The 15,030-nt window shown below is 39.4% G+C and overlaps 1 protein-coding gene across 4 annotated transcripts in view; it reads right to left on the bottom strand.

The window, feature by feature from the left end:
* Window positions 1-15,030, bottom strand: part of PDE7B (phosphodiesterase 7B) — a 169,872-nt gene that overhangs the window by 32,057 nt on the left and 122,785 nt on the right. For 3 of the 4 annotated variants that reach the window (XM_086877543.1, XM_023923530.2, XM_086877545.1), the window contains one exon: window positions 6,747-6,830. In XM_086877543.1, coding sequence (XP_086733669.1) covers window positions 6,747-6,830 — 84 coding nt within the window. Of the gene's footprint in view, window positions 1-3,716; window positions 3,908-6,746; window positions 6,831-15,030 lie in introns of all 4 variants that reach the window. The other variant, XM_086877544.1, reaches the window with a different exon arrangement.

Genomic DNA, 15,030 nt, shown 5'->3' on the forward strand with positions numbered 1-15,030 from the left:
ATAATCCCATTTATATACTGAATAATCCTATCACAACAAGTTCTGGAGAAATTAGGGTTTCAAAGGCCACTTAAATAACAGAATATTATAACAGAATATTAGCCATAATAAGGAAGAAGAATAGATTAAATCCAAATTTAAGATGAATTTAGATGTGTTTCTTATCACAATTTGAAGCCTCTATTTGGACTATCACTCATCTTTATGCAAACAAACATTTTGGCATCTTTTTAGTAAGCCTCCTCCAAGTTCTTAGGAAATGGCATGTTATTTTCTGCTTTGTCACAATCTCATTATCATTTCATTATGAATCTTTGCTTTGCCACTTCCATCTTTGTACAGCAGTCAAGACCTTTTCTTCCTAAAACTGTGAATGTTCTATAGCTGATTACAGTTTCTCCAACAGGAAACAGTGCATCCACTCCTCCTTCACTCCCCTTGAGAAAAAAAACAACATAAACTGTAGTAACAGCAAACCAACTTCCATTTATCATTTTAATGATCTCTTCTCCTTGTCCCTTCTTTTCCTCTGGTCATTTGGAAAGTATCCTCAGTGTTATCTTCAGTACATCCTTTCCCTTTTCTAATCAAGGAAAAGAAGGTGGGGTGGCAGAATGGGTCATGCACCATTTGGCAACTTTTAAAGGGACATCTTCAGTTAGCTGAAACCCAAGTCTGTACTAAAAAAATAAATCTGTGTAATTAGGTCAGTGTTCACTAAGACTTTGTGTGTGAAGTACATGTAGGTTTTTTGCTTGTTTTGCTCGCTTTGTTTTGAGTCCTCCTGAAGCATTCATAACCCAAAATGATGCATTTTGTTAGCATATAAGGGCATGTGCATCTATCAGTTTTAAATTCTGGCTTTCATTTGTCTGCAAATATGGCATTAAAGCTAAACAAGGAGCATGAATGACAGGAAGTAGATGATACTTTTCAAACAAACTCTGTTATCATATTTTGTATATAACAACACTTAGAAAAATACAAAAATGCAAACTCTTCCTCCAAAAAAAAACCAAACCCTTGCTATTATTTGATGAAAAGGGTGAACCAGATTGACTTCCAATGACAGGAAGAATTTTTTAATATAGTGCAGAGTTACTGAAATAGAGAACAATCTCTGTGCTGAAATATTAAGAGGATTCCAATTTCTCTTCCTTGTATAGGTAACCCATAGCAAGGCTGACCAGTCCTGGAAATGTTTGTCCCATTCAAACAAGCTAACCAGATTAAGAAGCCTGTGTGATTTAGGGATGTTGATGAGTATCTTTTGGAAGGGCTTATCCATGAGGAACTTGGGGAGGTATTATGTAGAAATAATGCAGATCTCGTAAGATCTCTCCCTTTCTAATTTAAAAACCATCTGGAACTTTGGACTCATCTCCACAGGCTGGGCTAGGATCTGAGTAATCCAATCAGCCCTTGAAACTTCCTCACAAGACTTTTAGTGTCCTAATTTAACCTAGGTCAGAAATATCTAAAAAGGCATCTCTCACTCCCACTTCTTTTTCTAGCCAAAGGCAACAAAACAAGGCACTTAACCAAACTCTTTTTAACCTCACTCAATTGGGCTCGGGTTACTTGATGGTTCAGTTTTGGGTTGGTGGCTGCGGTTAAGTTTTATTTTCCCTGGAGACTGGCCCTACCTGAAAGCCCTGGAGTGTTCAAAATTCAAACCCAAAAATGAATGTAAATTTTGCAACAGACCCTTCTGTAGACAGGCAGAAACCACATATTCAAATGTCCACAGACTTTGCTTCTTTGAGATGGAGACATTTTCATGACTTCATATCTTCCCTTATTAATCCTGACAATATGTTTCATTTCTCCAATACCTAATTCATCACATGCCTGCAAAGTACGTAATGAATTCACTTTATTTGCAAACGAATTGAAAACCAGAGAAATTTGCTTGAGTCAGATCAGACAGCAAATCAAGGACAGAGATGGAATGTTACCTAATATTACCATTTATCACCATCTGGAGTTAAAAGTATATCATCTGTAATAAATTAATTTGCCAAGCTAAGCTTAAATCAGGTGGGGTTCTTCTGGACTCAACTTCTACCTGCATGACAATATCAAGATCCTAAGTAATACAGAGACATAGCTGTGGAATGTCTACAGACATGTTTTAACATTTTACATATTCTCAGATCCCACTCTGTGTTCCTGTTGTGCAAGGTGTAATAAAACAGCAATCTCTGGGTAACACCATTTGGGTACAGAGCCTCCAATTTGCAGGTCATCTATATAAATACTGAAGTGAATACTGAAGAAGTGAATTAAATATAGTCAATTAAAGGCTAATAATTTAGTCATTTGCAAGCCAAAATGTAATCCAAATAAAAGCTTAGCATAAACAAGATGGGAACTGGAGAATTTAAGTCTTAAGAACCTCGTTGTCTTCTGACTTGCTTGACAAGCATACTTGTAAATGAGAAGTTACTTATCTCAGCTGTAAACTATGTTATTTTGTTACTCTACTTGATTGAACCTGGCAATAAAACAAAGTATCTAACATAATTGCAGTAGGGTGAGGTCTTCTTGCTTACTGCAGCATGTTTACCTACAAGTCCAGATTTAACACAAGGAATTCCCTCAAACTTTTAGTTAAGGCAATGAAGGAGTGTACCGTCACAGTCACCAAAAAAACTCATAACGAGATAACGAAATCCATTTAAATCAATGTATATTAGTCACTGGTGGGATCTGCTTCAATGACTCACTGAGCAACTTTGTGAATCAGAGAATTAAATTATTGCTTACCATAGCTATGCTCCTTTATTCCTCAAATCCAAACTATACACTGCTAAAAGGAAAATTGAAATAATTTTCACTGCAGAAGGGCTTCAAATTCTAAATTATTACCCTGAAAATATTCAGTTAAACTCCTTTTCTGTCCTGTGAACACAGTAAGGTTCATTTAATTCACTGAAGTGCTTAAGTGTCAATGAGCTGCTAACATCAATTTCAACCTGCACCAGGTTCAGTTTCAACCTTGAGCCACCCAATTCAGAGGCAAAATTTCCTAAAATTTATGAGGTTTTGTTTGGAATTAATTGAAGAGAAAACTCTCACCCTATTTCCCTATAAACCTATAGGGCTGTGCAAAATTTGTATCTCTTATTTTAGGAGTTTGTGAAGCCTGATACTGGTTCATTAAGCCTCCTCGTGAACGTGGAGCCTTGAGTCTGTCATGAGGGGCTTATTTTATTCTGGGGGATGTCAGGGGCCATTGGGAGCAAGTAGTCTGGCTGCCCTACCAGGACAGAAGGAGGGCTTGTGGACTTGCCTCCAGTGGGGCTCCACAACAGGCTGACAACAAGCAGCAGCTGCCACAACTTCCCTACAGGGGAGGAGCTGCTGCATGGCTTCCCCTCAAGCTTCTGACCCTCTGCCATCATCACAGAGCATCATCTGGGAGGTCACAGTCTCCACCAGCTGCAGGACTAACTCTGAGTCTGGGGCAAATATTCACTCCTCAGAAAACAGAACCAAAGAGTTCCCTGCGACACAGGGGTATCTAACACTCAATCTGCTAGAGTTATCTTAAGAGTCCCCAAACCCACCAGGGCAACGATGCCTAGGAAAACTTGCAACTAGTCAGAGAAAAGACAGGAAGACACTAAAGGTCTGCATCTCCCCCAGAAAGGATTCTGAAAAATCCTCATGGTCCCAGCAGCCTGGCAAAGACAAGGTGAAGTAACACTCACTTTCTATATACTGCAGAGGGTCACTGGAAGAATGTGTAGATGGCATCACAGTCTCAAACAGCAAGAAGCAAACATTAATCCAGTTGGCTTTGATTAGGGCTACAGAAGATCCCATTTTCAGAGTGCAGGAAGTTTTCCTATCCAAAAAGACTTCATGGTGTCTTAAGTTACACAGCGTCTTTACTATAGGACTCCAGAAAAAACAAAAGATACAGTCTAGTCAGTGTTAACTCTTAACAGAGAAAGTGGGGAAAAATCCACTAAACTGACTGAATCTTCAAGTACACTAAAAAAAAAGTTACATGTAAGTAACCTTTAGTCTAGCATTAAATATCAATGCCCTTTGTTTTGTTTTTTTTTCACATGTGAATTAACATAATAGATGTCAACTCTGTTCAAGAATGAGCTTCAGTGTTTTCCCTTCCTTTAAAACAAGGCTGGCACTGTTATTTGAAACAGTATTTCAGATGTGAGATGGAACAATCGCTATTTAAGCTCAGTTTGTTAGTGAGAAGCTGGAGCAATGTTTATGCTGCATTTGTTTATGACCTCTGAGGATATTTACTGAAAAATTTCCTCTGCCTCTTCCCTCCCTCGCTCTAACACCTTTCAGCATACAGTTGCTGCCTGCCAGTTACTGCCCCCAAACAAATGCAACATGGTGACAAAATTTTACGGCAAGTATCAGTTGGGTACTTTTCAAAAAAGTGTGCAGTAGTGACATTTATATATATTTCTTTTTGATAGACTGTGCAGCACTATGGTTTTTTTGTTGCTTATGCGCTTATGTTTTTTGCTATTTCTGCATGGTAGAAATGGATTTAACAGACAGACGTAGGTGAACAAATATTACAAAAGCCTGTTTATTTCCTGCCAAAACACATCTGCATGTTCCGACACTGAGCATCTTCATTTACCTGTAGGTCACCAAATGAGCCAGCCCAGTGCACTTGCCAGCTAAGAAACAAGTAGTCAAGTATCTAGAAATCTCACTTCATTTTGCACTGAAAAATTAAGGTAACAGTACTCCAGAGAAAATGGTAAATAGCTAAAAACTTTAAAACCATGGGAAGTCCAAAATCGAGATCACTGTTTTCCCTTACAGAGATCATGATCAGCCATACTGACTTACTTCAGATTATGGAAAAGCACTAAAAAGAGTAAGCTGGAGGTCTCTATGACCAAGAGCACGGGAGCACAGAAGCCCAGGTGTCCCACCCTGCTGCACCAGAGGTGCACACACAAGGAGGCACCACTTTCTATGTTCAGCAGTTACGTTTAGAGGGGCTATGTGGAGTGCCCTGCTCCCGGCATCATTGAAGGCTGAGTATTCACCAGAGCATCTCTTGCCATGGATGTCTCCCTACACAGCCCACAGACAGCACCAGAATTTCCCAGAAACTGGCAGGATCTGCAGGATGGCAGGATTCATCTACAGGGGCTAAAAGAGAAAGCCTCATCACCAGAAAAAAAACCTGAAACCATTCTTGTGTTCTTCCTTCTCCATGGGTAAAGAAACTGGGAAGTTTTCAGTTTCTTTACCCATGGGGAAGGAAGAACACAAGAATGGAATTTTATGTAATGTGTATGTATTCAAAATAAAAAATAAAAAATCAATTTAGCCACATTTGATTAATATATATCCACTTCTACTTCATGAATGAAAAGTGCTTTATTTTCTCTCAGTCTTTATAAGGGCATGCATGATCAATACTATTTCCAGCTAGCCTACACCTGATTTTTCTTCATTGGCAAGTCAGAAGTAAATTGTCCTCAAAACTCTGCTCAACCAGTAAGTTATTCCCTCTGCCCTGGGAAAACTGATGGACCCATCTTACCCGTTATGTCTTTCTACCTCAGCCATAGTGAGCTCTCTGATGGACTTCCAACCCAGAGGACACCTTTAATCAGCAAGACTGATGGCAGCACGTTGCTGGGTGGCAGTAACTCTGCCAGCGTGGGTGAATGCAGCCCATCAGACCCCAAGCCCTCCTCTCCCCAGCTCCTCTTTACTCCTGACTCCCAGCCAGCCTTCCTGCTTTGCTTCCTCCCTACTCCCTTCCCTCCCCCACCTTCCCCAGGCACCCAGAAAAGGAGGGACAAAAAGGAGAATTCAAACTTTGGTTTGACAATTGCTCTTTGATGAAAAGCACAATTGCTAGAAGCGTTAACAGGGTCAGCACTGAAACTGCTGGAGTTCCAGTCTGTTTTGATGAAGACAGCGAGTAACAATTTTTTCAAAGGTTGCTTGTGCAGTACACAAGGACACATCGAGATCTACCTGTGTCTGAACACTGAGGTTAACACAGCAACCAGGCTGAGTGATACAGGGCCCAAGACTAAGTGGCCACTGTTCTTTTTACTTTATTTTTTACACACTCACTAATGGGTTTGCATCAGTATAGAGAGTCCATCAGGTGAAAAAAACCCCAACAGGGTCTTAATTTATTTTTTTCCTTTTAGATTTGCTATCCTTTATTTACAACACTGGCAAAATAACTTCAATCAAAATGAGGTTAAGATTATTTTTAACAGATGTTCACTGCTGGCCTGACCCAAAATCCACTGACGTCAATGAGAAGACTCCATGGGGCTTTGGATTGGGTTCTAATTGTTGGAAAAATTAATGTTATTGTAAACCACTGGTCAGTGCTGTCACATGCTCCCCTTCTGTGCCAATTCTATATGACCGGATAACAGCTTCACATAAATCTGTTCCAACTGTTGTCTAAGAGACTGAAGGACACAGAGGTTTATCTTTTTAATTCAGAACTGCCCCCGCTCCTTCCCTAGCATGCCCCATGGCCCCACTGTATTTACATTTGACAGATTGAGCATTATGGACTGTTCCCACAATCAAAATATTTCACAGCCAGACACTGAATGGAAATAATGGAGATAATGCTGAATGTGTGAAGACAGCTGAGCTACAGATTCATATGAGATGAAAAAGTCTGGTTCATATACTTTCAATAGAGACTTTTATTTATTTTTATTTACATACAGATCTGAAAGAAGGGTTGTACTTACTGTTAAGAAGACGGAAGTCTATAAATGGGTAGGAGCCGCGGCGCTCGGAGACAACCCCTGTCTGACCTCTCACCCGTGCATCTCCTGCAAAACACAAAATCCCCAGAGACATTAGAAGGGGCAGCTGCCTTTCTCTGCTGTTTTGATCTAGATCTATTTTTTAATACAAAGTGACGACATTACACATCTCCAGTGGGAAAACTAAGGTCCAAGAATCATCTCCCATGACATCCCTGAGTAATTGGGTAAAGCAGTACAGCTGATCATCTTATCAGAACAAAGACACAAAAAACCCTTCATTGCTGGCTGGGATTAAACCACAACATTATCCTACTGAACAACTTCTTGCCCAGCAAGAAGACTCACTGCTTCACAAAAAGTGCAGGCATCTGGGTTTTTTTCTCAGCCAAGAACAGGTAGGACACTGAGTGCCATGGCTTCACATACAAAGGTTCCAACACTGGACTAGCCCCACAATCCAACTGACCTCCAAAGTTGTGGGACTGGTCTCAAAATCGTTAGTTGGTGAAAAAAATCCCTCCAAAAAAGTATGAAGATGTTTTTGCTCTTGGATGAGTGGTTTGTTTGTTTGTTTGTTTTTGTTTTACTTTCTGCTCTTCAAGCACTCTGGAAAAAGCAAACCTTCTCCTCAAACACTGCAGCTGTTTTATGTAAGTGAAAACCTGATGTTCTCAGATAAGCATTACTCTGGAGTGTTAGTGTGTATATTTAAAGATCATGAAGTGCCACAAGTACTAAGAATTAGTATTGTTGTGCAGTGCACATTGACTAGTTCCTAACTTACCAAGTAATACTGATGAAATAGGCAAAACTAATTTAAGGAGAAAAATGCTCCTCAGCATGAGTAGGAGTTACAAAGCCTCTATCCAAGTAGATAGGATGTAGTAGGAAAGCAGATGTCATTTTAATGTTTCCATAATTTTAAGTATCTTGTAGTGCAATGTAATTGTTTCTTTACAGGCAATTAACAAGACCAAAATATTAGAAGTTCTTAAGTAAGATGAAGTTAGGAGACTTTGAGGTTCTAAGTTAGAGGACACTAGTTCTTCACCATACTAATTCCTCTTCTACAGAAACAGAGACCACAGTGCTGAAAGCATACCCACTGCACATCCTTACACAGCTCACACTGTAGTCCTCTCAAAGTTTGCAATAAAGTATGAATTTTTAGTTAGTTTGAATTGCATTTCCTCCGGGATACAAATATAGCATCTGACTAATCTAAACAACAATAATTTAAGAATTTGGCTGCTAGTGCTAGCTTCTACTGCTTGTGTTTAAAAACAAAACACCTTGTACCATCAAAGAAGGACCTAGTTAAATGCTGTTATTTTTTTTCTATCTAATGTTCGCTTAAAATGTGCTTACAATTATGTTTAAGGAAAGAAAGCCGAGTAGAATTATTAAGTTAAATATTTGAGGTGGAGAAAAACTTCCGTGCCCTCTAGGGGTCCTTAGAGATACGAAAGACATCGTAAGAGAGCGCATGCAAATTAAGACTATTTCAAACACAGTCACTTTTGATTATAAATCTAAATTTAGGTTCTCTCACCCTCACTTTCACTTTGCTTTTTTGTTCCCAGAGACAGAACACTTGTTCCCTGTTCTCATCTCCTGCTTGCCAACCACTCTGAGGAACAAGTCCAAAACAACTCAAGCTGTTGTTGACCCCACTTACCCCTCCTGACAGCAGGGGCAGAAGGTACAAACCTCTACCTGCTCTTCAGCTGTTCCACTTCAAAGGCTTATTAATGCCGTGGGTCTACCTTCCTCAGCAGTTTAAGATTAGCTGCAATGTAATTGTGGCAATGAAGGTATATGAGCCCATCCCCCTGCCATCCTTGTGCTGAAGAGTAGAAGGGTGGAGCAAATAGCTGGAGAGTTTTTAAAACACCGACGCAAGATTCATCAGCACCCACAAGCCAGAGCCCATGAAGCAGCACCCAGACTTAAAAGCATTGCTCCCTGCCACAGGTAAGCCCATCAGATTGGCTCATGTGTGCAGAAAGAGTAAGAATGGAAAGCATACGGTGCACATTATATAAACTCAAAAAAATCAGGCAGGCTTGAGCCTGCTACTAATACAGGCAGCAGCAAATTAAGAACGGGTGTGAATTCAGAGCATGCCTTGACCGACGCTTTTTGTTTTTCTGCAGGCACCAATGAATTAACAGGAATCTGCAAGTAATCCCCTGCATTACACACTGATAAACATGTCACTTGTGAATGTATCAGCAGAGACATTAAAAAAAATAAAAATATATGTATCAATGCAGACTCCAAAAATCTTCAAAAACACCCAAAGCACATGATAGCAAGACTGATATTCTTTCTAGGCATGAAATAATACATCTATCAAATGAAATCAAATCAGAGAAGGTACCACAGTACTAGAGAAAAAGAAAATCATATACAGTCATCTTTCAAAAAGATTGCTTAACTCTGATCTCAGTAGTGTGACCCCAAATTTTGAGGAAGAGAACAGTAAAGGTAAGTAGACAAGTGTAACACCAAAGAAAACACGAGGTGGGCTTACCAAAAGTAGACCATGCAAGATACTTAATTACCTGAAATAAAATGGCTAATTCTTAGACAAAAGGAAAAGAAAGCAATACTGTAGTGCAATTCAACCGTATGGACCTTGTTAAACATACTAGAGAAGTGAAGAGATGAGTACAAGAACTGAAGACTAAAAATAAGAAGATAACACGGTGCACTGAAAGGAAACGTTTACTTGGGAACAATTACTCCAATCTCCACAATTACACAACAATCTCCACAATATTTAGAAAATTCATGCTGGGAATGGTCCTAGAAGAGTTTCACTGATGATCTTGACACAGAAGAGCACTACTGATACTTGATGATAACACAATGCTGGGGGATACCAGGTATTAACAGCCACAGCTATTTTAAATTAAGTTCACTGCTGCTGTCACCTTTTCTGTCCCAACTGCTCTGTGGGCCGGTAACCTGGATGCTCCTGGTAGCCCAGCTTCTTTCCATGGTGCTGCTGCCTCATATAGAACTACAGACTAGCCAAATGAGATGCTTATGTACACTACTGAAAGCAATTTTAGCAAAGACAGGGAAAGCAAGGGAGCTATTGATGCAATTAGTAAGAAATGTAAATGAGTTTAACTGAACTAGCAAAGCCAGGAACTGAAGTCAAGACAAATTAGTGGTGATTCCAACTGGCTATTTGTGTAATTTGACATTTTTTACAGACAGCATAATTTTGGGTTGTCTCTAGCACTACAGGAATCCGTATGCAGAATAAATCTGCATCCCTGCTGACTTAGGAAAAGCCACTAAAATCTTTATATATTTATATGATTATTAACTTTATCCTGAGGGAAGGCAAGTTTCTGATGAGTCAAAGATGTTATCACGTAGCTCTACCTCATGAATCTACTATTTCAAAATACTTCATCAGGTGCCACCTAGTCTCTCTCTACAACATTAGAGAAAGATTAGTTAGGAAGTGGTGGTGGGCTGAAACGACCACACCTCCCTTCCTCCATTTTTTCTTGGCTCTTGTATTTGGAAAATATTTATGTACTTCCCTATTACTTTTAATTACTTCTAAGTACACTCAACAGAAAGACTAAGAACAGGGATTGCACCAGATATACAACTTATCACATGAGTTTTAGTTTCCAAAAGGCAAGGGCCATCCATGGCAACACACTCAGTGTTATTTTTTTTGCTTTGGCTGACTTTCATCAGTCCACCAGACTTTCACATCTCTTTGTCTCCACCTTAAAAATCAACTTAAGCAGTTGTTCTGACAATTTATGCAATTAGCAGTTTTAGATAAATAATCCTTTTTAGAGCAAAAGGAAGGAATTCTGTGGTAACAAGACAGGAAATTTTGACAGCTCATTGTGTTCCCAAATGAAACAAGCAGGGTGAAGGGAAATGATCAGGGTACAGGATCTCCTTGACTGCTTTGGGCTGAAGATGCAAGGCTGGAACATCTGCAGCTGCAAACACCAGGGGCTGCACCCTCACTGGCGCCAAGCTGCCCCAAGAGCTTCCAGCAGGGACATCTCCCAGGGGCTGCTGTGCTCCTGAATTTTACTTTTGTCCTTGATAAAACAGACAAGAACACAAACCAAATAAACCAAAGCAACCTATATAAGGAGCCAGAGCTGTGACTGGCAGGCATGACATATCACAGGCACAAGAAAATAAGCTATAGGGCAAGAACCACAGCACTACTGCAGCCATAGCATCAAGGGCACTTCCAGATGGTTCAGAAGGGTTAAGAAAAAAATGAGGCAGCTCTTAACTGCCTTCCACATCTGGAGGAAAGAGCCATCTGCACCGAGGAAAACAACTTCTCCAAGCCTTGCCTGAAACAGAATGCGATTCAATTTCACTGAGCAAGCACAACAAATTAGGAGAGAAAATAGGGCCATAGCTGTGACAAAACAACAGAGTAGCTTCATCCAGCAGAAGTTAGGATGAACCACCAAATTATTGATTCTGTTTAGTACACAGCTTCATGTGGTAAATCGGGAATACCACAGCAAATTCACAAGAGGTTACAAGTATTTATTCCAGTCAAGTTTTCTTACAATCTTCATTCCAGTATTTCTTAAGTTGGCCGTTCAGGGCACATACTGCAGTGGTTGATAACTTTTCATGGAAAACCATGCAGCAGTAGTAAGGCCTCTTGTGGACTCTATGGAACCCATGGCTCCTCCACTATTTCAGTTACAAAAAAGCCTGGAATTTCTGACATGAAGGAAAAGGACTTGGTGATGTTTTAAGCATCAATCTGGTGATTGTGATTAGTGGAAAGCTTTCTAAAAGAGAGAAGTGTGGCTCTGTAAAAGTAGCAAAGTCAAATGAAAAATTACGTTAAAAGTGAGTACCAGAATAGATGGAATTATATTTTTATTTTAAGAGACTGAATGCTTGTTCATGGTGATTCATGCTGTTTTGGATTATTTTCATTCTGGTGCATTAGTGCTGTAAGTGTTACTGTAAATTCTTGTTTGTAGAAGGCATTTTATATGGATTTCTCATGTGCATCAGATCTTCTGAACAAAACCATTTCCTCTGAACAGACACAGATAGACTGATTTAAGGGTTACAGGATCAGGACGGCTTCCCTTTACAGAAGGAGAAACTGGAGCAGCCACCTCACTTCATCCATTTGTAAGCATTCAATTTTTAAGCATGTAAACATTCCAAAATGTAAGGTTTTCCATGATGTATGCTGCATGGTTCTACTATTCCTGCTAGTAGTCCTAATGAGCTCACAAGTATTGACTTCATCCAGTGTATTCTGCAGTTTTGTTCCAAAATGCTCTGCAAAGGAAGTAATTGCTGTTACTCCCTTTTTACAAAAAGAGGATAAAATGATGATGTAGAAACTGTAATTCAGTTTTGTAAATGTTTTTTACATAGAAAATCAATTAATTTCCCTTGTAGTGGTCCTACCCAGGGAATTAATTATTTTTATTTATTTATTACTAGTCAATTACTTGAAGTTCAGCTATTAAAAATTCCTTTTCCAACTGCAGATGAGACATTTCACGCATCCTCTGTTTTCTTAGTATTTTGAAGTGAATGGTGGTTCTTATGTTCAACGAGAATTACTAGGACTGCTTTAGTGTACCTGCCAGCTCTAATTCTGACCTCCTTTACTGACCAAAATCCACACTGCAGTTGTATCTTAACCTCCCAAACAGTATCACTGTTCCTTGTGCCAATCAGTAAAATGCAAGAAAGAGAAGTCGACAATCTGCTCATAAAACCCTTTTCAATCCTGGAATTCTCCTGGAATGTCTTACCTGGATATAGAGGAAGACCCTAGGATCCACAAGCATAACTTTAATAGGGTATTGTCCATTCTGACAAATGAACAAGTTAAATGAGTATTTTACAGACACCCTAGAAATCCTCTCTTTAACCATATCATATGACACCATTGACTCTGGTGAAAAGACTGAACCGACGCATCTTGAGGCAAAGCTCTTACAACATGCAGACTCTGGAAAAAGTTCTTGCAGACAAGTGAAAACCAAGAGGATGAGAAAACTGCCACTCAGAACCAGAAAAGAGCAGTCATTAGATCTGTTTGCTTTTGCATGAGCAAATGCAGAGCCTGAAACACTAACATCTGACTGAAAAATGGCCAGTCGACTGGACAGGCATCGATTCTCCACTGCATGAGCTAACAAAGGTAGGTTTCCAAAACGTCCATGTGTTATATTGCACTGGCAATTCTTTCACTTGTGTTTCAGCTTGATAATGGGCTACGAATTATTGCCTCAAGGTCAAATGTATTTCACACACTCCTAGGTCTAAATGAGTGGAGAGAAGTAGGTGCCTCCGCCCAGTGACTAATGCTTAAGAGATTTTCAAAGACCCATGCTTCTGACTTTGATGCAGATGGGGCTTAAGATCCTTCTTTTCCTAAATTCAGTGCCATGATTTTAAGCAGAGCATGGGAAGAGAAGAATCCAAGACCTCACCCAGGAGGATTATATTCAGAAAACTGAGACCACACCAAACCCCTTAGCTGTGAGTATGCCTTTCATTGTGATTATCCCTGTGACTATTTGGTAACAAACAGAATAGATATATACACCTTTAGTTCACACCAAAGTAGACACAGCCTCAAAACACTGATGTACTGTGTACACTTATACAGTGTAATATTATCCCACAGCTCAGTTCAACAAAAAACAGCACTTGTTATGTAACAGCCACTGGAGTACTGTTCTGGATAAAACACAGTAATTTATCTCTTTGCTTCTACTGCATAGTATCTGCTTTACTTTCAGTATTTGCTAGATAAAATACTAAAGTTTATATAAAAGTTTACATACAGTGCTAAACCACAGGACAAAAAGACAAAGAGGGAGCATAAGAACAGGCAACTTGCACAGCCTGCTTAATTAGTAACTTTTCCTTTTGAAAACATGGAGATTCAGATATAGGAAGGAGCTTGCCAGTACAAATTTTGCAAAATTCAGCCAATGGCTTTCACATGCAGATTAAGAGATAGACAAGTGATATCTAGCAGGAAAGGATAGGGAGTTGTTGAACTAAAACCAGGAGACAGGTCTTGAAAAAAAGAATGCAACAAGAAAGAACGGAGACCTGTACAAATACAGCATTTTAAGTGCAGAAGGCAGCAGTCATCTATCACCACACCTGCATACTTGAAAGGCATGATTTAGACACGTTACTTTGGTAAATATTTTCCTTGCACTGTATTGTAAAGAGGAAACCATCTACTATCTAGAGGGCCTGAAGTCACTAGTATGAGAGGAAAAGGAAAGCCTGAGAACAGTTGCATATGAGTGCTGGTATATTGAAAGTGTCACTGCTGCCATCCCCAGTGGAAGCACTCTGGCTGACTTCAGGCTTACCATACTGCTGCTGCTCAGCAGGCACAGTAACAGGGGTCCTGGGACATTCTGAAGCAGACAGGATCCTCTTAGTAAAGTGGATATAACCATTCCAAGTTGTAAAGCTAGGAACCAGCTGTTTGTGTCTTGAGTTTCGTATGGTGTTATCGGTGGGACATTTCTGTCTCCAGATATTGATCACTGACTTTACAGGAAAACTGGGTATTAATATAGATAGGGCACTGAACTGTCTTGATAATCTTGTCTTCCTAAATGGTTTGAAAGCTTGTAAATCTCTCTGCATTAGATGTCAGGAGCCATGTCAGCAGAATCAGGTTCTTGCATTGCTATCATTGCTGTTACTATAGAGCCCTGCTGGCAAGTGGCAAAACTTACTGGTTTTTCTAAAAATGAAACTGGATTGTCACAAACACCTTAAAAACTAAAGGATACATCCAGCAATGTTAAGAGCTGTAATAAAAGTAATAACAGCTTCAGCATAGTCTTAGCAACAGGTAGTAGGCTGCATTACCATGGCAACTTTGAACATAATATCCTACTGTCATGCTACTCCCATACCTCTCCCAAATAAATTACAGCATAAATATAAGAACATTATTATTTATTCAATTTGAAAGTTTTTTATTCTAGTCTTCAGCTAGACTCTCAGCTACTGAAATAAACATCTATTTAATAACTTCTAATACATGTATGCTCCCAATTCTAAGCCTTTCATTTTGTATAAAAAAAATGCACAAAAGATGTGTTTTTTCTAAGACCAATGCCAAAAAGAGGTATAGAATTCAAATCTCTATGGACAGTGCAATAGGTGAAGCTACTCATGCTGTCATTCCCTAAAGATAAGGATTTTTTTTCTCTCATGAACACAT

Source organism: Cyanistes caeruleus, chromosome 2, assembly GCF_971803275.1.
Source record: "Cyanistes caeruleus chromosome 2, bCyaCae1.hap1.1, whole genome shotgun sequence".
NCBI classification, from domain to species: Eukaryota; Metazoa; Chordata; class Aves; order Passeriformes; family Paridae; genus Cyanistes; species Cyanistes caeruleus.